Source organism: Peromyscus leucopus, chromosome 22 (genome assembly GCF_004664715.2).
Source record: "Peromyscus leucopus breed LL Stock chromosome 22, UCI_PerLeu_2.1, whole genome shotgun sequence".
Classification (NCBI taxonomy): Eukaryota; Metazoa; Chordata; class Mammalia; order Rodentia; family Cricetidae; genus Peromyscus; species Peromyscus leucopus.
Genome location: NC_051081.1, coordinates 14833549 through 14857433, shown reverse-complemented (window position 1 = coordinate 14857433; position 23885 = coordinate 14833549). Strand labels below are relative to the sequence as shown.

Here is a 23885-nt window from a genome sequence, read left to right as displayed (position 1 = left end):
CAGAGGGCGTGGTACAGACCCATGCAGCCTTGTACGTGTTGCCTCAGTCTCTGTGAGTTCATACGAACCGTCGCCATGTTGATTTAAAGGGGCTTGTTCTCTTGGCAGCCTCTGTTCCCTCTGGCTGTAGACTTTCTCCTTCCTCTTCTGTGGGGTTCCCTGAGCTCCGAGGGGAGGGATTGGATGGAAATGTGGATGTTAAGTAAATGACAACCAGCCACAAGCCACAGATACACAGAAGTTACATGCAGAGTAAGGAACTAAGGAGGACAGATAGATCTTATAAGGAAAGGAAATAGAATATAGTGATATGGATGAATGGAGGGCTAGAGCAGGAGGATCAGTTGGGAAGGGGAAGAGAAGACAGGGATGAGGGAGGGAATATGGGACAGACAGCTAAACTTAAGAGCCACTTGAGGAGTAGTGTGGAAACTTAAAACAGAAGTTTCCTAAAATATATAAATATGCAAAGGCAGTCTGCTTGGACTTGCCAAATAATAGGTGAGACAGAGCTCTAACTAGGCATCTCTTGTCACTGTATGAAGCTTCCAGTATTGGGATGGTTTTATTTCGAATTGAGCTCAGGGCAAAAAGGATCCCATGTGAATCTCCAAACAATTTAGGCTGTTGCCAAGACTATAGGTTAAACTCCCCAAACTGACAGCAAGGCTCCATTGCTGAAGACAACATCAACACAACACATTGAACTTGGAGAAGTCAAGCTGGTGCCTACATAGAGTCTTCACCCCGGCTTTCTAGTGTCTTTGGTCCAAGAAGGTACTTGGGATGCTCTCAAAAGAGAAATGTAAACACGAACTCAACCACAAACAATGGTGTCCTGAAAGCAAGATACGCTAGTGCAACGGTGGCACAGAGCATGTGAGAGCTCAAGACCACTCCATGAGCTGGAACCCATACCAGACACTGCTTTGGTGATCAAGATCCTAAGACTAGGTAGCCCAGGAACCTAGAGTGAAATCAAATACAACTGTTCTAAAAAAAGAAGAAGGAGGAGGAGGAGATGAAGAAGAAGAAGAAGAAGAAGAAGAAGAAGAAGAAGAAGAAGAAGAAGAAGAAGAAGAAGAAGAAGAAGAAGAAGAAGAAAAAGAAAGACCCTACAAAACAGGCTTTATCTCCCATTTCTTCATGGCTTTATTGATATATGGGAATCTGTTCATATGCGGCTGACATTTCCCAAGAGAAGAAGAAAATGGGGCAAGAAGAGTGCTCAACAAATCAAAGGCAGCAAATAAACCCAAGGAACTTCCAAAGCAACAGGTAGCTTTTCAAGACAACAGCCATTTGCTGACATTTCCCAGGTTCCTTAAGTGAACACAGTTTTTCTCCCTCTATAAATAAAGCTTGACACAATAGGTTATACTTGGGTTGGGGACACTTTATTTCCAAAGCTTTCAGGTTGTCACATCATTTCTATTTCTCTAAGCTCAGTGGTCATTAATTCTCAGACTCCTTTGCTAGATTATATAGTTTTTGTGACCTCCAAACAAAGGAATACTCAGTTTCTCCTCCAGCTAAACTCTTTTTCAAGTAATATCACATGGTGCTCCAACCATCAAACTATATGGTATGACAGGTTGGCCTCCATCAGATTAGGATACCCCTGGAAGTCCATATCATTTTCCTGTCCAAGTAACATCTCCATTTGGATGCCTACTAGACATGAAACCATATTTTAGACTTCATATATCTGAGACATGCCTAATAGTAAACACAAAACAAAACAAAACAAAACACAGCCCACCTACTCCCCAACTCTTCAAAACAAGTGAGAAAAGATTTCAGTTTTCCATCCTTAATCAGGCCGTTGAGAGACACCACCATCCTGTGAATCCCCTCTTGGGTTCTGTTTCCTGACTTCCACTTTTTACTTTCTTGATTTCTCTCAGTTCCTGATCTAACGCCTGTGAATCCCCTCTTGGGTTCTGTTTCCTGACTTCCACTTTTTATTTTCTTGATTTCTCTCAGTTCCTGGTCTAACGCCTTCTTTGCCAGTAAACTTGCACAGTGATTCTTTGTTGCCTCCCCTTACTTTCTAGGATTTGTGTGTCCCACTTCCAAGCTATATTTTCTTCATAAATATTATATTATGATCATATCATACATACTATTGGGTTTGTCTAACAGAATTCATGTTCTTTGGCAAAAGGGATTGTACATCTGATGTTTGATGATGGAGATATACTCTGAGCAATGCATTGTTAACAATGTCCTCTTTGCACAAACATCATAAAGTATGTCTGTACAAACTAAGATAGCTATGACATGACTAGACCATACGTTGGGACCACCAGGACATACATAGGTTAGTCTCTGGCTTTATTTTACTTACATATCCATACAATCTGGCAAATATTTAAGTTGGCACAAAATAGGTTACTGTTGAATGAGTAAATACTTGAATAACTTGAGAGTGGGACATTATCATGTTTTCTAATTCTTAACATTAGATGAAGAAGAGCTAAATATGCTATTTAACTAATAAAACAAAACCAACTTCTTAAATATGATGTGACATACTCTTTTTAAAAGTAGGCAAGAATGTAGAAAAGGTTTTTTTCCTGTAAATATTTGGCAATATTTACCCTTATATGAGAATAGCCCCCAATACATATATTATCTCTGGGAAAACTCAAAACAAGTGTGTTATATGTTTTGTGTCTTAAAATTAAGTATAACTTCACAGACTTCAACTGAATATACAACTATCACCTTAGGGAACTGTGTTGAGATCTACAGAAGATAACAATAACAGATAATAAAATTAATGTTTATATGGAACTTTAATTTATAAAAGGCAGATAGGAAATATACTAATTAAATTCCCTGTGGACAACTCAGTGGGTAACACTGGCCCTGTTTTAGAGACAGGAAACCTGAGAGTGAGTGAGGTGGCTTGCTCTGTGATGGACAGCTGTTAGAGGGTCAGGGTGGAATTTAACCCCTGGCCCTCCAGCAACTAGGAATTTATACCAATGCTTCCCGAGCCAGTGCATTAGCCAGCACTGCTTCCAGTGTGTAAGTCTCTGCTCCAGCCTCAGGGAAGATCAGTGCAGAAACCCATTCCCGAATGTCTAACATGCCCTTAGAGGAGACCATTAAATAGGTATCCAATTGCTAAAATTTGTTTTTCATCCACTGAAACTAGCACTTCCTAGATATCACTGAGAACTGTGATTCAATATGCTAAGGAGAAAGCTGGCTGCTCCGAATCACCTGGAGAGCCACACAGGACACGCTGCCTGTGACGCACAGGATGTCTCACATGCCACTGCTGGCGATGGTGCTTTCCCGAAAGCCTCTCGGGTGCTGAGAGCAGTGAAAGCAGCTTCAAACTACGGTTCCTCTTGCCTGAAAGAGTCTTGCCTGACACTCTGCGTGTGTCAACTTCATTATGGCCCACTTAAGCTGATAACTTTTGTGACCTTACATATTTCGCTTGGAAGTCTTTGTTGCATAATTATATGAAGGATAAACTTCATGTCTGCGCAGAACAGCAGACAAACATGAACTCACCTGTACGCCTGTCACAAAGTAATATACACACATTGTATTGCACAGCTTGCATCTTTATGTGTTATATGGTTGTTATGAGTGTTTGTATTTGTTGTTTCTTTTTGATGGGCATGACAAATTCTGCTTAATATTAAGATATTTATGGTTGCATTCTTTTAGGCATCCTCAAGTAGTGTGCAAAAGAGATACACTCAGAGAACAGGCAAAGCGAGGTTAGCACACACAGAGAAGGGTAGATGCACTCTAGTGAAGTGGCCTTGAACTGGCTACAGTGGCTGAGCCTGTCAAACGTCAGGCTTTGGAACTCAGGAACTCTATAGTATCTTACTGGGTAAGACAGGGGAGGCCTATCTTTAATTGTTCTTCATATTTACTCACAAAATAAAAGAAATAAAAGAAGAGTGTTTTAATTTTCTTAAGGTAGGAGGGTAAGAATAAGTGTGAACACACACACACACACACACACACACAGAGAGAGAGAGAGAGAGAGAGAGAGAGAGAGAGAGAGAGAGAGAGAGAGAGAGAGAGGCTAGAAAGGAAGATAACAAGCACTTTTACTTTTCAGGAACAGCAGGCTCCATCTCAGCCCTTTCCTGGCAATGCAGGAATCTCTGCTCTAACATCCTGCTCTGTGCTGAGGGTTCTATCTTTCCAAATCAGAATTTTGTTGACTCTCTTCTGCCTTATTCTATGCCTCTGGCAGAAACCATGGAAGTTAACCATCCAGACAACAAGAGACAAAGGAGAAAAGGAGAGACAGGAGAAAGCTTTAGAGTAGCTATCGTTCACACTGCTCCTCTGCCCTGTCCTTCCTGGAAGCTTTAAGCTAGAAATCCAATGCTCGCTTATCTGTCTTCACTAAAGGGACCAATCTTGTGGGGCTCTCTTCTCATCATGAGGACACACAAGCAAAGGAGCAACCGAGGCAAGCAGCGTTTGTTGTGTCTACTTCGAACATGGCTCTGAACAGGGAAGTTTTGCATACACTGACTTAACACTGACAGTGGTTCTTAAGCAGAGTCTCTACTATCCTGTTACAGATTAGAGCACTAAAGCATTTAAGGGTCAGCAGACATTTCTTTCCAAAGTAGCTTATCCTCTACCAAGGGCTGGGTCACAGGTGTGTACTGCCACATCTGTCCCACAGTGGACATTTCCTGATCAGGGTATGAGCACATGTAGAATTGAGATTTTTCAATGCTTTCTGACAAGGTATTTTTCTATAGAGTGCTTTCTCCATATCTGCCCTCTGCCTATCCTCAATTAAAACAAAATAAAACAAAACAGGTAAGCCTAAAGGAAATGGTTGTGTTTAAACTTGTAGAAGGGAAATTTATTATCTTTTAAGATTTATATAATTGATGCTATTTATTGGCCCAACTTCTTATTCCTTTAGAGTAACAGAAATATTTATGCATAAAAAATGTTCAGAAAATCCCATCCTAATTGTAATCAGTTAATTGCCCAACAAATACAATAAAATTAAAGAAGGACAACAAACAAACAAAAACAAAAAACCTTTCAGTGTTCTTAGAGGTCGATCATCACACACTCAAGGTAAGATTTTATAGTCCAACAAAATAGTGTAAGGACATTACGGATTATTAAACATAGAAACGGAAGAATGCTGGATTAGAGTTATCAGTTTAAGTTTCTTTACACACAAGCAAGACTTGGTGCCTGTGTATCAAAAGTTTCAAACATTTCTCAGATCCAGAGACTCTTGGCTTTTTGTTGTTGTTGTAAATTGGGATTGATTTATTGGCTGAGTTTCCTTCAATAACCCTTGGCACATGTAGAACCATTTAGCAAATCTGCATTATTTCAAGAATCCACTAAGGTCATCCTTTTTATAGATTCAAACAACATGAAATTCCAGACATTTCTCCCTGAGCTGAAGTTCACTGGCTCGTTGTCTTAGATTCTTATTATTTCTTTTGGGGAAAGCACTTTTGGTAAAGTCAGGTAATTAAAGAGAGCAGAGTATTTGAATGCAATATTACAAGCATTAGAATCTACTTAAATAAAATAGGAGAGAAATAAAACAAACAGGTAAGGTAGGAAATTGGGGGTAGTGGCTTATGGGAAACACCTGTGTAAATAACACATGACATGGTCACATGACATCCATAATAAACATATGTACATTTTTTGAAACACAAATCCTTTATCAGGGTATACTGAATCTAGGACTTTTAAGTCATTAATGTATATACATTAATGCAAATACATCATTCCTAAAGGGCAATTCCATTTGTAGGGCTGTGGCCACTGAGAAGGATGTGTTTTACCCTTAGACACATTGGTCCATGATCAGGTGGCTTTCTCATACTATTGTCACTTATAGAGTTGAGTATTCACTTAGCCTCCTCCACATTATTCAAGTTATCTGAAATACCATAGGCAAAATCGTGCTGTCACTTGGGGAGGGGCCTTCTGAATTCCAATTACTACATAAGCATGCTATGCTGGAGACATATTTAGTAGTACACTGATCTCAGGCTGCAATAAATGCTCAGAAAGTGAGCTGGTAAAGCCTGAATAAATAACAAAGGCCAGAGACTAGACAAAGATATAAAGTCTTCATCAGCAAAGCCACAAGGTCACCAGACCGGAGAGTTTCTAGGTGAAGACATCTGAAGTTTCTCCTGAACTAATGGAATATATTAACCATGTCAGCAAAGACAAATATGGTTCCCATCTAAATCTATATAAACTCATTAAGACAGTAAATGCCCAAACTTTGAATGTTGAGACTTGAAAAAAAACATCCTTCAGGCAAACAAAAAGGTCATGTCTCATGAAATAGGAAGCATATAACATTTGGTAAGAAAACAGGGTGTGAATATATTTTAAAAAAAAATGTGCAGGCATCAGGCATTCTGTGGTGGTTTGAATGAAAATGGCCCTACAGGCTCATAGCAAGTGGCACCATTAGGAGGTGTGGCCTTGTTGGAGGAGGTGTGGCTTTGTTGGAGGAGGTGTGTCAGTAGGGGGTGGGCTTTGAGGTCTCAGAAGCTCAGGCCTGGCCAGTGTGTCACTGTCACTTCCTGCTGCCTGAGGATCCAGACGTAGAACTCTCCAGCACCATGTCTACCCGCATGCTGCCATGCTTCTCACCATGATGATAATGGACTAAAGCTCTGAACTGTAAGCCAGCCCCAGTTAAATGTTTCCTTTTATAAAAGTTGCTGTGGTCATGGTGTCTCTTCACAGCAATAGAAACCTTAACAAAGACACAATGTACCTGCAATTGATTCCTAAGACTGTGGACACGTGTAACACAGCCAGGTGGGTGATCTGCCAGGCAGCTTTGTTTGGGGATGCAGCAATGGAACAACCTCAGAGGAGAACTCTGGGGTAGTGAGTCCTGGGGTTTCCACTGAGGATCCCTTTCTCTAAGGCTGAACTAAGATGGTCTTTGCCCGACTCTCAAAATAGTAAACGAACCAATGTAATATCTCAAATTGAAATATTCTCTCATGGTTTTTAGAAGTCGTTCGAACTTTGTTGTCCTCATACATGATACTGTCCCTACAGGAAGTATAGACCGAATGAGACATGCAGATGAACACAAAAGAAGCCACTTCTCAGAGAAAAGCCAGAAGCCCCGTTCCCTCACGTACTAACAGAAGGCAGCCTGCACTCCGTGAACTTGGGAGACACAGGTGCTATGCAAATGTCCAACAAGTGCTCTGCAGCTGTGGTCCAAGGCTTTCCAGGCTTTCTCTCTCAGCTCCACAGTCACTCCTTTTTCAGGGGTGTTTTCCCTTTGCTAATAAACCGTCTCTCTCTTTCTATGACTGACACATGTCTCTCATGCAATCCGTAGGCCTGGGACCCAAGAGCCTGGTGCCTTCTAAATGCAGAAGTGTGGGCAGCCACTAAGCATGGCTTTCCTTTCCATTTCCTGTAGCCCCTTGTTTGGATACTGGCCAAAGACTTAAACGTCTCTTCTCTGATTACCTGGTCTCTCTCGGAAGTTCTACAATTCTCTTTCTATTATCCAGCTGCTTGCTGACCTCCATTGCCGAACACGATGTCTTTCTAGGCTCCGAACTCGAGAAGGCCTGACCTTCTTCCTCTTTCCACCTCCCTCCCCAGCAGCTTCAGATAGTTTTTTCACTCACACTGCTGTTTTCCTTTCCATAAAACAGGCCTTAAGTGTCTTTCTAAGTCCATTTTAAATTCTTTTATTAAGGAGCCCGAGAACCCAAAATGGAACCTCAAATTTTCCCATAACTACTCCAAGTACTTGCTAAACCTTCAGGTTTCTTTTAAAAGTTTTGATGTGTGTATGCGTGTGTGCTGGGGGTGGAGGTGTGCATGTGCCTGAGGGCTGGTGTGTGTGTGTGTGTGTGTGTGTGTGTGTGTATGTGTGTGTATATGTATGTGTGTGTATATGTGTGTATATATGTATGTGTGTATGTGTGTGTGTATGTGTGTATGTGTGTGTATATGTATGTGTGTGTGTGTGTGTGTGTGTGTGTGTGTGTGTGTGTGTGTGTGTAGGCCACAGGAAGACACTAGGACACTGGTGTCCTGCTCTATCACCTCCCACCTTATTCCCTGGGGACATGATCTCTCACCGAACCTGGAACTCATGGTTTTTTTCTATGTTTGTGGGGTTTTATTTTGTTTTTAGTTTTGTTTTGCTGGAATGGCTGACTAGCAACCCAACTAGCCCTTCAATCTTCCCATCTTTGCCTGCATGGTATTTTTGATGCGGGTTTTAGAGAGCCATACTCAGGCCCTCATGAGTCTGCAGCAAGTGCTCTGACTCACTAACCCGTCTCCCACATCTGTCAAGCTCTTTTTCCCACCGATTTTGGGAAGAGGATTATAGTAATGAGTTTCGGTTCAAAAAGGAAAAAAAAAAAAGTAAATAGTGTTTTTACTTCTACATTTTTTGATGGAAAGGCTTACTAATAGGTCTGTTTCAAAGTTCTTCATGCATTTATTTGCGAGCTTTCTGAGACGCGTCTTGCTATGCAGTCCAGGCTGGCCTCCAGCTTGCAGTCCCCCTGCCTCAGTCTCCTCAATGCTGGGTTATTGATCCACACCCATTTTTCAGATTGAATTGTTCTTCCTGTACATGCAATACTTAGATTGGTGTGAGAAGATACTGCCAGCAAAGGTCAATAATGACAGTAGAGTCCGGAGATGAGGCTCAGACCTCTGCATGGAACCTGTCAGGAGACCTCAGGCAAACACAAATAAACATAAGAATCTCTAAGATTTCTTCCATACACCTCCTAGACATAGGACTAGCTACCAGGCAGCGGGGCCCTATGTGACAAGTCTTCAGTTGGTTGCCTCGGTGATGGATGACAACAATGGCCTAGGAGGCCAGGCACTCCTTTCATACTGAAATTATCCTGGAGAAACAAAATGCAACTGAAGCCTGGGGCTGGTTTTTTATTTCCTTACAAACAAAAACATCTCATTTAAAAGCAACTTAGAATATAAATGGGGTGAATGTCCTGATGGTGCTTCCTGAGCACCCAACATCTTGTTATGTCATGCAAATGAGAAGGAGGCTAGCCTTGGCTGTTCTACATGACTTATCTCCATTATCTCAGTCCCGGAAGGTGACTTCTCTTCCCCTATTGACCTAAGATTGGGGGAAGGGCGCAGAAAGCAAGCCGAGTGAGTGAAGGTTTGGTAAGGAGAGCAGTTCAATTTGCAACTGCCCAGAAGAGCAGCAGTCCATTACTCTCGAATGAATGTGTGGAAACAACCAAGAAGCAGCCAGGTCTTTTTTTTTTTTAATCTGTTAGGAAAGTGAAAAGAGTCTGTGAAGGAGAAAAGACAGTCATGTGCCCTAGGTACCAAGGGATCGAAGCCACACTGCCTTCATGTCTTTGATGTTTTTCATTAATTTAATACACTCATTAATTAAAAAGAAAGATAGATACACGGGATTTTTTCTTTAGGTGAGAAATGCATTTGCTTTATCAGCCATGTCTGCCTCCAAACCTCCACGGCTTCTTTTCTTCATATTAAAGGAATTAAAAACCTTTGCTTAAATAATAATGCCAGTGATAATGTATATTTCCAATGATGAATATCAGCCATCAATCTAATAAATATGAGTAAGGACTTAGTAAAAATGTGGCATTTAAAAAAATGATTAGAGGTAGCTAACATCCCTTTGAATTTATAGGTTGCAGGCAAAGCTGAATTTCAAGGGTCCTACTGCCCCCTGCTGGCACATCTTGGAAGTGGCGTGTTCTGGACAGACAACACAAAGGGGGCCATCGCTTACTGAAGAAAAGTCCTAGGAAAATGACTCTCCGCAGGTTGTTTGACCTCTCTGTAAATTTTCTTGAATATAACTGTCAGTCGGGGGAGCATGGGAAGGACTGCTCTATGTGGACGGAACTCTGACTTAATTACAAGAACCAGGCTTAGCTCTGACTCCTCCTCATTGTCCTGTGATCTTGTGCAAAGGTCTTTAAGCCCGAGCCCCTCTCTGGTAGCTTCCAATTAGAAATTATAACTGAGGGACTTGCTGCAGAGGGCCACTGCCAGGTGGGTGAGGCAGGGAGGAGAAAGTGATTACATGTTCGTTAAGTGATCTTTGCACAATGGACGTGACTGTAAGGAGAGAAAGGGAAGGCACTCCCATTTACACTTTAACTTCCGGGATGTCCTCAGAAGGTTCTCTCTCATGGACACTTCAGCTAGAAATGCTGAGCCTTAGCATTTCAAATTCCTATCATCCTTGCTTTCAAAGAATTCAGTGGCTATCCTTGAAAACTGTATTTTCAGACTCTTCATAAAACAAAGAATTGAGTGCAATGTCTCCATCTTCTCCGAGATGGGCTCATCTGTGAGCTCCTCACTGAATGCCTAACATTTCCCATGTTGCGTGCACCTTCCAGACGATGCCTCTTCCTTATGTTCCACATCAGTACCCCATTGCACCAGAGGCAATCGGACCTCCACGGCTGCACTCCTTGACCCCTTCTTTACCCCAACCACTACACTTGCACCTTTGGGACATTAACGAGCGATGGTTACTTGAATACAGACATTGACTCCTCAATCTCCAAGCTAATAATAAAACAACACTAAATGATTGACAGGAGGGGAGTGGAGAAAGTGTCCCCACATAGGACAAGAAACAGCACATCCAGGCACAGGATTGTGTGAGATTTCAGAATGGAACTCGGGTGGGCTGGAATATGAAATTCATGAATTATTTACTTCTATAGATTTCTATTTAATATTTTACAGCGTAGTTGACCACAGCTAACTAATTCCCCAGGAAAGTCAAACTTCAGACAAGGGCAGCTAGCACACATTCTCAAATTGACCTCTACTGAGTGGAGAAGAGCCAGAAGACAGAGGTAGGTACTCTTGGTTACTCCATAGTCCTTAACCCTCCAGTTTCCAGCCTTTTGTTGGTCTTTATCCTAGCAGCAGCTGCATCCTTGAGGTTTTTACCTTAGTAAAGTGACTTTCCTTCTCCGACTTAGGCTCCTTATCTTCACATTAGTCCATGTCAATTATTTTTTTCATGTAATTACCATATACGTTCAGGTATAAGAAACACCATTCTTAACCGTATGGTTTACAGAGTGTCTGCCAAAACACCCGTCAACACTTCATAAGCATATATGGAAGACGTTTCTCTAGTGGGCTTTATTTCAGCAAGGCATTTACAGCTATAGTACTTGGAAGGTGAGGTTGGGGCACAGAAGACAGACCAGTGATTAAGAACACTGGCTGGTCTTCAGGACCAGTATTTGATTCTCAGCGCCTACATGGTGGCTCACAGCTGTAGGAAATCCCAACTGCAGGAGAACTGGCCCCCTCTTCTGGCCTCTATAAGCAATGCATGCACATGGTGCACAAACCCAGGCCGGCACCCGTGAAAATTTAAATAAATAAATCTTCTTAAAATTACATTTTAAAATGGAAAACAAAGAAATGGTGAGGTTGGGGAAGAAGCCTGTGGCAAACAATAATTGTCATGATCCAGCCTTAAAAATACAATAATAAAATAATTTTTCTAAATGTACTGTATTATACTACTTCAAATATTTTATAACTTTTAACACCAATTTTTAAGACACTTCTCTGTATTTATATTACCACTTCTATATTTTAGGCTTGTATTTAGTATCTATATTAAAACAAATTTACAATGTGAAGTCCAATAGATTTTTGAAAAATATAATATAGCTGCAAATTCCATAAAAATATAATCTAACTTGGAATGATGGTGTGTGCCTGTAATCCTTGCACTTGGGAGGTAGAGGCAGGACAATCAGGAAGTCAAGGTCTTCTTCAGATACACAAAGAGTCTGAGGCTACATGAGTCATCTTAAAATGTGAGAGTGTGTGCACATGTGGGTATATACTCAAGTTTGTATATGTGCACACACACACTCACACACCCACATGCATCTATAATAAAATCTCCAATCTTTTGTCAGTGCCTCCTAGCATAAGATGCTGCTCTAGGCTATTAGAACTGGACTGTAATAAAAACAGCAAATACGCCACAACTCTGGAGATAATTTTTGAGTTCCATGAGGGCTGGCAGAGAGAAAAAAAGAATCTTTTATCCTTTTCCAGCCACACCACCATCCTGCTCCCAGTTCCCACCCCCCACCTGTTCTGTTTTCTTCCTCCACTTATGCTTTGTTGTGTTTTGTGTTCCACAGAGGGCCTTGTCTAATAGATTAAGACACTGGCATGTCAATGCTCTACCAAAGACAGTGTCTTTCTAGCTGCTCAGCATTTCTCAAATAATTAGTGATTCTCTACTATTAGCTCTGGCTAACACCACCTAATTAAACGAGTGAACACCAGGTTGTGTGGGCACTTAACACTCTTCTTTGACCTTGTCATGAGGACCAGCTGTGTTTTCAAGAGAGGAACTAGCTTCATTCATTAAGCCAGTGGCAAGATGGAATCAAGATTTCACACCTACATGAAAATTTCATTAGTGGAACTTTGTGTGGTTAAGATGTAAAGAGTTTTTAGGATGGTATGAGTGACATTTTAGGTGCCAGGTCCTTTCCTGGGTATCTGTTAAGCCCTTCCAATCTTCTTTAGCATCTGGCCACCCTGAAAGGTAGCCTACAGCTACTCCAGCCATATCCATTAGCTTACTTCCTTATAGAACTGGTAAAATCACTCAGAAGTACAGATGTAAGAATTTATGTAATTTTTTTTGCATTCTTTTAAAACATTAAAGCACAATGTTTCTATTCACTGAGCTGGGATGCTGAGGAGCAGCAGAAGTCTTCTGACACGTGCAGGAATTCGGACTTCGGGGGCTATTGGTGGGGGTGATTTTAGTGATGGAGAAGGAGCTAGACTAGAGTATTAGGGTTTCTATTCTGTTCATTCTACTTGACCATGGCCCAGGTCAGCTTCCAGAGAGCATCAGTCCTAAGTTCTTCATATAAACATTTTTTTTTGCACGTCAAATATAAGAATAAAGATATAAACTTGCCTAATGCACGGGACCATAAACACAACATTTTCTCCAGGAGGGAGCTATTCAGAAATACATATATATTTATATTTCGAGAGAGAGACAGAGAGAGAGAGAGAGAGAGAGAGAGAGAGAGAGAGAGAGAGAGAGAGAGAGAGAAGGCATGTTTTCCCTCTGTGAATGCTCCATAAACATTCAAAGTCGACACAATTTCTAATTATTTCCCATTTTTAACTACAGAATATACTAAGCTTCTCTTAGCTTACATTTAAAGCAAGACCTTGGGGGAGAATTTCTAGTTGTACACTCAAGGATAGTTATCTTTGATGAAAAGAACATTGTTCTGCAGGTTTTCAATGAAAACCTAGGCTCAAAAAAATATGTCTACCATACAGCAATGAAAACTGAGATGAGAATTTAAGACAAAAGAAGAAACAACCTTCTATGACAAACAACGGCACCTCCTCAGTTCAAAGGCTCTGCCACGGGAACCAAGGCTGTGGGAAGTAGAAATAAAATACCGATACTTTAAATCAATGGGAACTTTGAGAGAAACTGGGATTAATCAAAAGATAGAAAACAATGAAAAAAATCAGCATATTGCTACTGTGTAAAAGTGATCCACTTGGTCAGAACTCAGATCGGAAACAAAAATCAGTAATAGGAGCAAATCTCTGTCTCTTTTTCTTCTACCTGATGAAATAATGGGAAACAAACTAAGTGAGAACCAGGCAAATTAATTCAGCTCAACCAGACATCTGAATCTAGGGTTCAAACTCAGGGTTTACCTTCCTGGGTTCCATACGGACAGGGATGTTGTTGTCTTGTGTAGATAACCATACCCAAACAGCAACTATCAGATGGAGTATCCCAGTCTGAAATCTGAAAAACTGTAATCCTATAAATTTTGAAAGTTTTGCTGGGTAGGATGTCACAGAAACAAATTCCACATGTAAACTTATATGACAGATGTCTTAAAAATATTGAGTAAAATTACTTTTGGGTTATACATTTAAGGCATATGTAAACCATAAATGAATTCTATGTTCAATGTGAGGTCCTATTCCGCATGGTATATCATCACATGTATGCAAGTATTTCAAATGATAAAAGCAATTCAAAATTCAAAACAGTCTGGCCCTATGGATCTTGATAAGGAACATTCAAATGTCTTAGTTAGCTCTTAATAACCGCTTTCCAGTCACTAGCCTTCTTTGTGTGCTTTGCACATACCCCTCATTTAATCCACAAAAGCTTTCATGTAAAGTAATGGAATTATCACTAAATTAGACATGAAGAAACACGCAGACAGGTAAATCAATTGCTCAAGATTACGCCAGTGGCAAGATGGAATCAAGATTTAAGTCCAGGCTGTTGAACTGTTGAATTCTCTCTCTCTCTCTCTCTCTCTCTCTCTCTCTCTCTCTCTCTCTCTCTCTCTCTCTCTGTGTGTGTGTGTGTGTGTGTGTCTGTCTCTCTGTCTCTGTCTCTCTCTCTCTGTGTTTCCGGTGGTACTGGAAAATGAACCCAGTACTAGAGTCTCCAGCATCCTAGGCAAGTGTCCAGCCTACAGTTTTCTATTTTAATTCTCCCCTGCCAGTACCTTCTCTACCCCAAATTTTCATTTCATTTCAAGTGTTTTCTCGGTGTGCTCTACTTTCTGTACAATCTTGCAGCCTCTGGGAGAAGAAAAAAGTCTTTAAATAATAGTTTTCACATTTATTGGGGGGAGAAATGATGAGAAAACCATCATAAAAGAAGACAAAGTGTTCAGGAGAGACACATTGATAAAGGAAGCGACAGAGAGGGGAAGTTAACCCCTTCGAGCTTTTACAGTCTGGCTGAACCTTTAGTGAAAACAAAAAGGGACTGTCGCACAGAGTTAGATAATTATTTCTTTATAGCTCAAGCATTTGGCAGCAGCATCCTCATCCCACCCATCTTTAAGGAACACGGTTTTTCTGTGAGAAGCTCCATCTTCACATCTGTGCATAGACTGCTGTTTGACGCTGCAGTCAGGAAGATCCCTCATCTCTGAGTAACCAGATGTAGGGGATGGCGTAAATGGAAAAGCAGGATTTTGATAAGAAATTAATGCTATGCCAGGTACTAGCATGTCTGCTTACATAATTAACTTTCATTTCAAATAGAGTGTTTACATATCTTTCCTTGGGTGATACCCAGTAACTGATTGTGTTTCCTATACCTCTGGTATCATTCTTTTTTTTTTTTTTTTTTTTTTGTTTTTCGAGACAGGGTTTCTCTGTGTAGCTTTGCGCCTTTCCTGGGACTCACTTGGTAGTCCAGGCTGGCCTCGAACTCACAGAGATCCGCCTGCCTCTGCCTCCCGAGTGCTGGGATTAAAGGCGTGCGCCACCACCACCCCGCTCTGGTATCATTCTTGAGAAGAAATGGTGTATTGTGGTAGGCAGAAGCCCAAGCACTGGGCTCTAAACCTAAACCCCACTAACAGTTTATGCGTCAGTGCCTCCAACTGAGTTTTACAGATTCACCATGTAAAAGGAATTCTTTTTTTGCGATAAGGTCTTGCTGGGGGATGTCTTTCTGTACGCTGTGGACAGATGTTGTTCCCATTGGTTAATAAATAAGTTGCTTTGGCCTATGGCAAGGCAGCTTAAAGGCAGCCAGGAAATCCAAGGAGAGAGAGAGAGACAGGAAAGATAAAAGGAGGAGTCTGGAGATATGCCTAGTCGCCCAAGGAGAAGCAAGATGCCAGCAGACAAGTAACGCCATGGCCATGTGGCAAAAACATAGATTAATAGAAATGGGTTAATTTAAGATGAAAGAGCTAGCTAGCAAGAAGTCTGCCATAGACCATACAGTCTGTAAATAATATTGTGCCTCTGAGTGATTATTTTATAAGTCGCCGTGGGACTGCAGGGGTGGGGGACAGGTAGGAGCAGAGAAACCTTCCAGCTACAAGGTCTCATCAAATGTAGATTGGCCTAGAAGTGCCATGAAGCTGAGGATAACTTTGAATTTCTGATCCTCCTGCCTCCACCCAATGAGTGCTGAGACTACAGGCATGCATCACTATGCTTTGTTCATGTGGTGTTGAGGTTCAAATGTTGGGGTTTGGGCATGCTAGGTAATTACTCTTCCGATTGAGCTACATCCCCAGCTTGTTTCTGCATCTTCATCTCCCACATCTCTAAAAACAAATGGACAAACTAGAGTTTTACAGGCTATGTGGGCCAGTAAGATGGCTGGGTAGGTAAGCAAGGCTGATGAGTTTTCAGTCCCTGGGATCCACATGTAAGGAAGTCAACTCCCACAATCTGTCCTTGGACTCTCATGCTGGTGCTGTGGCATGTACAGTGCACCCACACCTACCCCCAACACCCCACCAAATAAATTAGTGTAATAAAAACAATTTCAATGCCACATATCAGTTTTCTCTCCCTGCCTCAAGTTATAATTTTTCAATTTTACAGAGAGTACTCCTTTGAACACTCCTGTCTTCAATCTGCTCCTTTATTGTTTAGAGATGTACAAAGACTTCCCAATGGGAGATGATATAGTCTCTCCTCTGGTGTAAAAAGTGCCCACCACTGCAGACACACAGGATTCTGGCTCAGTGTACTGTCTCCTGCCTCCCTGACACCCTCTTTCCCTTGGCGGTCACAGCTGGGATGGTCAGCCTGTGGACTGTGCCTGTCACCTTCTCACTCACATCATTTTCTCTTTCCTTTTCTCTCTGTCTTTCCTAATAAGTTATATGCTAAATAAAGACTGTGCCACGAGTAAATACTTTTGTCCTTCACTTATTCATTCAGCCAGTGCTTTTGGCATGTAATATTTATATACCATGTCTGGGAATGATAAGAATGAATAAGCTAGAATGTTTTATTACATCTAGCAATGGTCAAATTCTCACTAAAGCGATGATAGACATGGGGCAAATATTTCCAAAGGCCACTAATTATACACAAATTGTACTCCAGAATACTGTAGATTCTATAATATGTTTCAAAATGGAGTATTCCTGACTGATATTAAAAATCTCTTTTAGGTTATGCCCAATACAAAATTGTGCTAATGATATTTATCACACACTTACTATGCATGCAGGATAAGTTATTCTATTTAGTCCTCACCATGATTGTAATAATTGCTTCTATTTGCATTTTATCAGAAGGGTTTGGTTACAGACCCCACTGTTTTCTTAAGGCTACCTTGCTATGGGGGAGCCAGGACTTGGCTAGATAGTCTGGCTGTAAACAATCCCTGCTGCTTCTACTTGTTTACTTATTTTTACTGACATAGATTGAGTGTGTTTGTGTGTGTGTGTGTGTGTGTGTGTGTGTGTGTGTGTATGAGAGAGAGAGAGAGAGAAAGAGAGAGAGAGAGAGAGAGAGAGAGAGAGAGAGAGAGAGAGAGAGAGAGAGAATGACTGATATTCTATATCACATTTCCAATTGCTCATTTACCTTTAAAATGGCTAAAGTTGAAGTAAGGTGGGGAGTTCTGTTTGCCTCGAACTAGTTATAGAAATCATTACAAATTTGAAGCTAAATTTCAATCTCATTCTGTGTGTTTGTCTCTGTCTCTCTGTCTGTTTCTCTGCATCCTTGTCTGTCTCTCTCCCTCCCTCCCTCTCTCTCTCCTTCCTCCTACCCATCACCTGTCTATTTAACTAGTCAGAATTAGTTTGCATTTTTAGAGCACCAGGCAATGAATGAATAGATTGAGTTGTAAATGCTAATGTGAACACTAAGGATAGAAACCTTTGACACACGGCAGATTTTTTAAGGGATATTCTGGTTTGTCTTTTTTGCAGGAGGGGAGGGTTGTTTATGGATGAACTTACTCCTGGTACATGACACAGCCAAAATCCAGCCCTTGCCCGCCAGTTTTCTTCTATATAATCTCCATGTGGTCCCCAAGTGATTAGCGCTTCCCCACCAAATGCTGTAAAATCTGTCTTCTGATCTCACAGATGGAAAAGACTTATTAGCTCATGAAGCTCATGGCCCTCAGGAGAGAATCAACTCACCAGACCCTATGTACCCCACCTTGCAGCTCTGAAGCTATTATGCATTTTCTGAACAAACATTCCTTTACTCAGGTGGCATTCCTATGCCAACAAGGAAATCTCCCTCAGCCCCCAATGGCTGTGGAACTTAGCCTGTCATGCAAACGAAGCATGTTACTTTAGCTGTGTTTTTATGCAGTGCCAGAGGCTAAGAGGAAGCATCCATTTGCAGCATCCCCAAGCAACAATAATAAAGAGACGGGCCTAGGCATTCTCTTTTCCACTGGGAGAGGCTTGCCTGAACCACTTTAAATCTTCGGAACAGACCATAACTCCAATCATGCTAAAGGTTTTACAGAGCTTAGGCTTTGGAATACAAAATCTTTTTGATGTAAGCCATACTAAACATAAGAAAGAAGGTGTGTGTGTGTGTGTGTGTGTGTGTGTGTGTGTGTGCATAAAGAAATAATCATGTTTGCTGCTGGATGGAACTGTATGTGAGTGAACAAACACAGTAGGGTCCTCGTGAAAAGTAGACAGATATTTGAATAGATTTTCAGCTATCACTGTCCAATTAATAAACATCCTTTGGCCACAAGCTAGAGTCCCAAAGTTCTCTGTCTTATTTGCATGTAGCATCCCTCAATGACTTGACTCTGACACGCTTTCCCTGATCCTATCACTCCCAGCACATCCGTGTGCTCTCCTCCATTCTTCCTGTCAGTGATTACTCCCTCTCCTCTGTACCCCTTCACCTTCTCTACTCATCTACAAAGGGCATAGACCCTCATCTATGCATTTTCTGATTCAAGTAGCCATTTGTTAGCCTTCTTCCAGGCACTGAGCATAGAATAAAGGAGAATCAGAGGTGCTGTTCTCCTAGCAACAACTGGTGGACCCTCGAGGTCTGCTGGAGTTCACTTCTTCCTGAACTTTCCATTGCTCTCCGACCTGTAACATGCCCCTATCTAATGAATTCCAATTGTTTATTCCCTCAAATATGATTACGTATTTGTCATATCCTACTGTCACCTCTCATGAGCTACTGTTTTCTCTACTTGTCAATCAGGAGCATGCAGGATGCCAACTGCACGTGTATATGACTCCAGTGTGTACCATCTCTTCCAAATGACACCCCAGGAGGGGAAACTACTCACTTAGCTGTTCTGCTCCCACAGAGGCCAACCCCTTGTGGAGTTTGTATTCAGCAAAATGAGGGAATGAAGGACTAGAGAGATGAGAAAAAGGAACAAAATCAAATGGAGGAAGGAGGAGATTTAAATGCTGCCCTTTGAGGAAACTCCTTTACTTATTTGTAAATACTTCAGAAAGAAGATTAAAGGAAATAATGACAAAAAACTGTTCCGGATTGATGGAGTGAGCACAGGGGAGGCTATCAATGTGAAGCCTGTGAAGCTGCGGAGGCCAGCCCCGCCCACTTTGAAGAGAGACCAGAAAGCACTTGGCTTGCATAACTATTCTGCTCTTTGTCTCTGAATCAAAGGACAAGGAGGCAAATTCTCACCTTAGATAAATTATTTACAATATTGACTTCACTGCCTGAGCTGCATTAAGTTCTATGTGAACTAAAGGCGACCATTTATATTTCCTTTTATAGAACCTGTGAATTCAAACAAGTATTTAGAGTTTTTAAAGTGATATTCAGAATGACATTATCTCCCACAGCTCAATTCTGTCAGTCCTGAGTATGTGCATGCAAGTAACATTATACGGATTGAACAGGATATATTTAAGAATGTAGATGTATCCATATGCAATAATAGTGAAAAAAGAGACAATGACTTTGAAAGAGATCAGGGAGGGATATATAGGAGGCTTTGGAGGGAAGAAGGGAAGTGAAAATTATATAATTAGATTACAATCTCAGAAATAAAAATAAACAGCACACACACTTGTGCACATCTAAGGGATGCACACCAGAGAAGCAGGTGTCGGGCTTGGCACAAACATGAGTGCAGGGCCGTCATCTCTTAGATATGGAACCAAGGAGCGGCCGACGTCTCATTTTTATATTAGTTATTGTTTCTTTTTCCGTCTATAAATTCCAGAGCCCTTGCTTTAGACTCTGTCCCTGAAATATGAATTCTATTTGGCGGGGGGAGCGTTCTTTAATTTTCAATGTTATGGGACTCAGCCTGTCCTGCAAAGAAAGCACGTTTCTCTTTCTCAGTTCTTATGCAAAGCCACAGAGAAGAACTAGCTAATGCATACTCCTGCAATTTAAAAACAAATACACTTTATAATTATGCAATTTTTAAAAATGAAATTTGAGTTTCCAGAAATACCATTTTTAAATATGTTGATTTCACAATGTGAATGTTTATAACTGAGGTGTAAAAATAAGCTTTAGCAATCATAAAGACAGCCTATGTTGGAGATAGGTAAATTTCATATGTGCACACACAATACATATGTATGAATGTACCCTGGAAACTATTTACAGTAAACATTTTATGAAAGGTCTTTTGATAGATACTTGCTATGGCTCCCACCACTACCTTATAGCCTTGTAACTGTGTTGGAAGCACATTACACAGTTCGTTACAAAAAAGCAAAGGACAGAGGCACAAAACTTTGAAATAACAGATGGTGATGACTTCCCAGAAGCGAGGTAGGAACAGTAATTTGAGTGTTTCTTAAAATTGAGAAACAAAGACAATTATTCCCAACTGGTTGTATATAACTTCTTAACTTCAGAATAACAGCAGGGCTCACATTAAGTAAATTAAGTTATTGCTGAAGTTATATTTTAACCCAAAGTTTCATCTATTTTCCCTTTACAGAACTCGCTTTTATGAATATTTAAGTTTAAATCCAGAATTATAGTGTGAGTTATGCCTTCATGGCTCACATAGAACATAATCACAATTCCACCTTTCATGATAGAGAATGCCTATGGATGGGAAGGGGCATACACTGCTTCCCAATGCAGTGATGAGAAGCTGTGATAAAGATATCGTCTGTTTCAACATGTCTAGTCGAGTTGCAGGGGTCCTGAGACTGCTCTGCCAGAGTATGGAAGATGGCATAGCTCATTCTGCGGAGCCATAGCATGACAGGCTGTCGGGACCACTGGAGGCGTGTGCAGCATTAGACACACTGCGGGTCTCAGCTACCATTTAAAGCTTCCTGACATGCTAACAAAAAGTCAGCATATAAAAAGATACAAGTCTCTCCAGAGGTTACGTGCAGCATACAGTCCTAACTTTTGCCTCCCTTCACTCCTAGCTATATTGGGCAATGGTAGATACTCAAAAGGATGTCAAGGCAGTCTCTAAAGATGTGGTACATTGCTGGTTGTGGTGGCGCACGCTGGTAGGATTTGCTGAAGGAGGCAGAGGCAGGAGGATCACGAGTTCGAGGCCAGCCTGAAGGAAAAAAAAAAAAAAAAAAGATGTGGTATATCTAGTAGTCTTACAAGTAGGTAAAAATTTATAGGCATTTGTTAATTTCTCTAAAGCTGACCTTTAGATTTTCTATTCTCACTTTTTATGTGCAACAACAATAAGAAAAGTAAAATGTACAAGGATTTTATTTAGTAATAATAACTAAATAAATTTAATAATGAGACTAGAATGGGCATATTTCAAGCCACTTCCATTGAGAAATTTATTAGGAATTTTTATGTTAAAATGGGTTGGTTTTTCTTAAGTCCAATTGTTGTGGGAAACTGTACCCTGCCAATGTATGTGCATATGTGGGTTTGTATGTATGAACATGTAGAGCAGTGACATGAAAAATACATGTATTTATTCCTGTAGAAGCTGAACATATCCACTACGTGGTGACTATGCCCTAGACACTGGAAATCTAAGTGAGCAAAGCATCCACAGAGCCTTACGACAGATCACACATACTAGTGGGGCACAGAAAATGGAGAGACAAGGTAGACGGTACAGTGTACTGCTGGGGGAAGCTAACCCAAAACACGAAAGAAAGCTGGAAGTGGTGTTATGGGCTTACAATCTCAGCATTTGCAGGTAGAGGCCAGAAGATCAGAAGTTCAAGACTAGCTCGAGGTCAAAGCCTACTTGTGGCCGGGCTGGGCTACATGAGACCCTGACTAGAAACAAAAAGGTAAAACAGAAGGGAGAAGAGGAGAGGAGATAGCGGAAGTGAGGGTAAATAAAATAGCACGGGTCAGGGAGGGTCTCGCTGCGATGGAATGGAACAGGACGCATGGGCGGGGACGCAGCATATGAAGGAGTGGAGAGAAGGTCTGGGAAAAGCAGGTGACAAGAAGGCAGAAAGGCACTGGTGAGGCCAGGTCAAGCTTGAGCTGCGTCAAGCTTGCAACAACAGCTTCTGAGATCGCTGCGTTCTTTTCCAGGCCACCTCCCGACTTCACTCAACACAAAGTTAATTCATGCTTAATTAACCCCCTTTTCCTTTGAAGGAAGGATGCAAACGCTGTAATTGTTTGCTATTAATTAAGATACATGAATACCCTTCTCAGAAATGAACATTTCACATTGGTGTAATAAAATGGGAGCTATGATGCCTTCAAAGGTTATTTTACATCTTAACACAGAGCTGCCTTTTCACTATTATGTCTGAAATTCAGAGAGACCCGTCACTGAACCTACCTTCAATGAGAAAACAAATTAGGACTAAATTTCATTTTTTTTCCTCTAGCCCTGATTAACAAAAGGGCTCAGCCATTTTTCCATTTTAGGCAAATTCTCTCTGCTCTGCCTGCCACCCACCATAACCTCCAAAAGCAGGTTTTAAAGAAAGGACAGTGTTGAATCAAAATACAGTTTACAAAGCAAAGTTGAACTGCATGTGGACATGGGTGAATATCCCGCTGTAGTTTGTTGAGTGGAGACTCAAAGGGGCTGGGGAATAACTTTTTACTTCTTTCTGTCTCTTTTTTCCTTTTAAATTCCATTTTACTAATAAAATTGAAAACTACATCTGTGTACCATTCATTTTCCTCATTAATGTGAGCTACTTAAAGAAAGGCGTTACCCAGGTCCTGGCTGGAGCACACAGTCTGTCTTGGCAGGGGAGGCATGGAGGAGTGTGAGGCCGCTGCTTCACATCTTGGTAGACTGAGAAGTGGAGGGAGGGGACTGGCAGCATTTAGCTCGCGGGATTTCTTTCTTCTCTTTCTGTTCAGTCCAGGGCTCGCAGCTTAGATGTGTCTTCAGAAAACATGTCACACCACAACAGAGGCATGCCACATTAACTCGATATGGACTCGTTAATCTAATGAACTTGACAACTAAAATTAACGATCACAATCTGGACCAGAGTCCGTGCAAAACCAGCCTGAGCCTCACAGTGAGACCTGGCGCTAGATAAGCAAGGCTCTATGATTTGCAAGTGTGAAGAACCCCTGAAATTCTGTTGGTGTTGTGCACTATTCTCCTTAATCTTTACCCTAAATATAGACATGCTACTTAGCAGAAATTTGCATTGTTGTTGGTTCAAAGGGAAATAAATTCCTAGCTCTTGGGATTCAGAGTAAATATAAAATTCCTTTGGAAGGCAAAGGAAAGATGCTGGAAGTAGCTTGGTAGAGAAGGAGAAGGCAGGGCATTCCTGAGGCAGCAATATCTAAAAAAATGAATAAGGTTAAAAAAATAAAGAAGAAACACATGGAGGAAACACATGGGAAGCCTTGAAAGAGTATGTTCAAGGAGATGAAGGAAGACTAGGAGTAGAAAGACAAGTGTACAGTAAACAAAGAGGACAAGGTAGACAAGGCTGGGACTGGGAAAGTAAGAAGGTAGGCAAAGAGTTGTGGGTCAAGTGAAGCAGGACCATTTTTACCGAGAACTGCCACAGGGTGCTGGGAACTTTGGGACAGTCAAGTGAGATGAGCTGATAGTCTTTTTAGAACAATTACAAGAGATTCATAAATTGGCTTGA

At 41.2% G+C, this 23885-nt stretch overlaps 1 protein-coding gene across 32 annotated transcripts in view; it reads right to left on the bottom strand.

Moving 5' to 3' along the window:
- Nrxn1 (neurexin 1) overlaps positions 1–23885 on the bottom strand; it is a 1067728-nt gene that overhangs the window by 466740 nt on the left and 577103 nt on the right. Inside the window, exon 19 of one of the 32 annotated variants that reach the window (XM_037198241.1) lies at positions 19–159. The exons of the other annotated variants lie outside the window; for them this stretch is intronic. Coding sequence (XP_037054136.1) covers positions 59–159 — 101 coding nt within the window. The 3' untranslated portion in view covers positions 19–58. Of the gene's footprint in view, positions 1–18; positions 160–23885 lie in introns of those variants that run through there. 32 annotated transcript variants of the gene reach the window in all.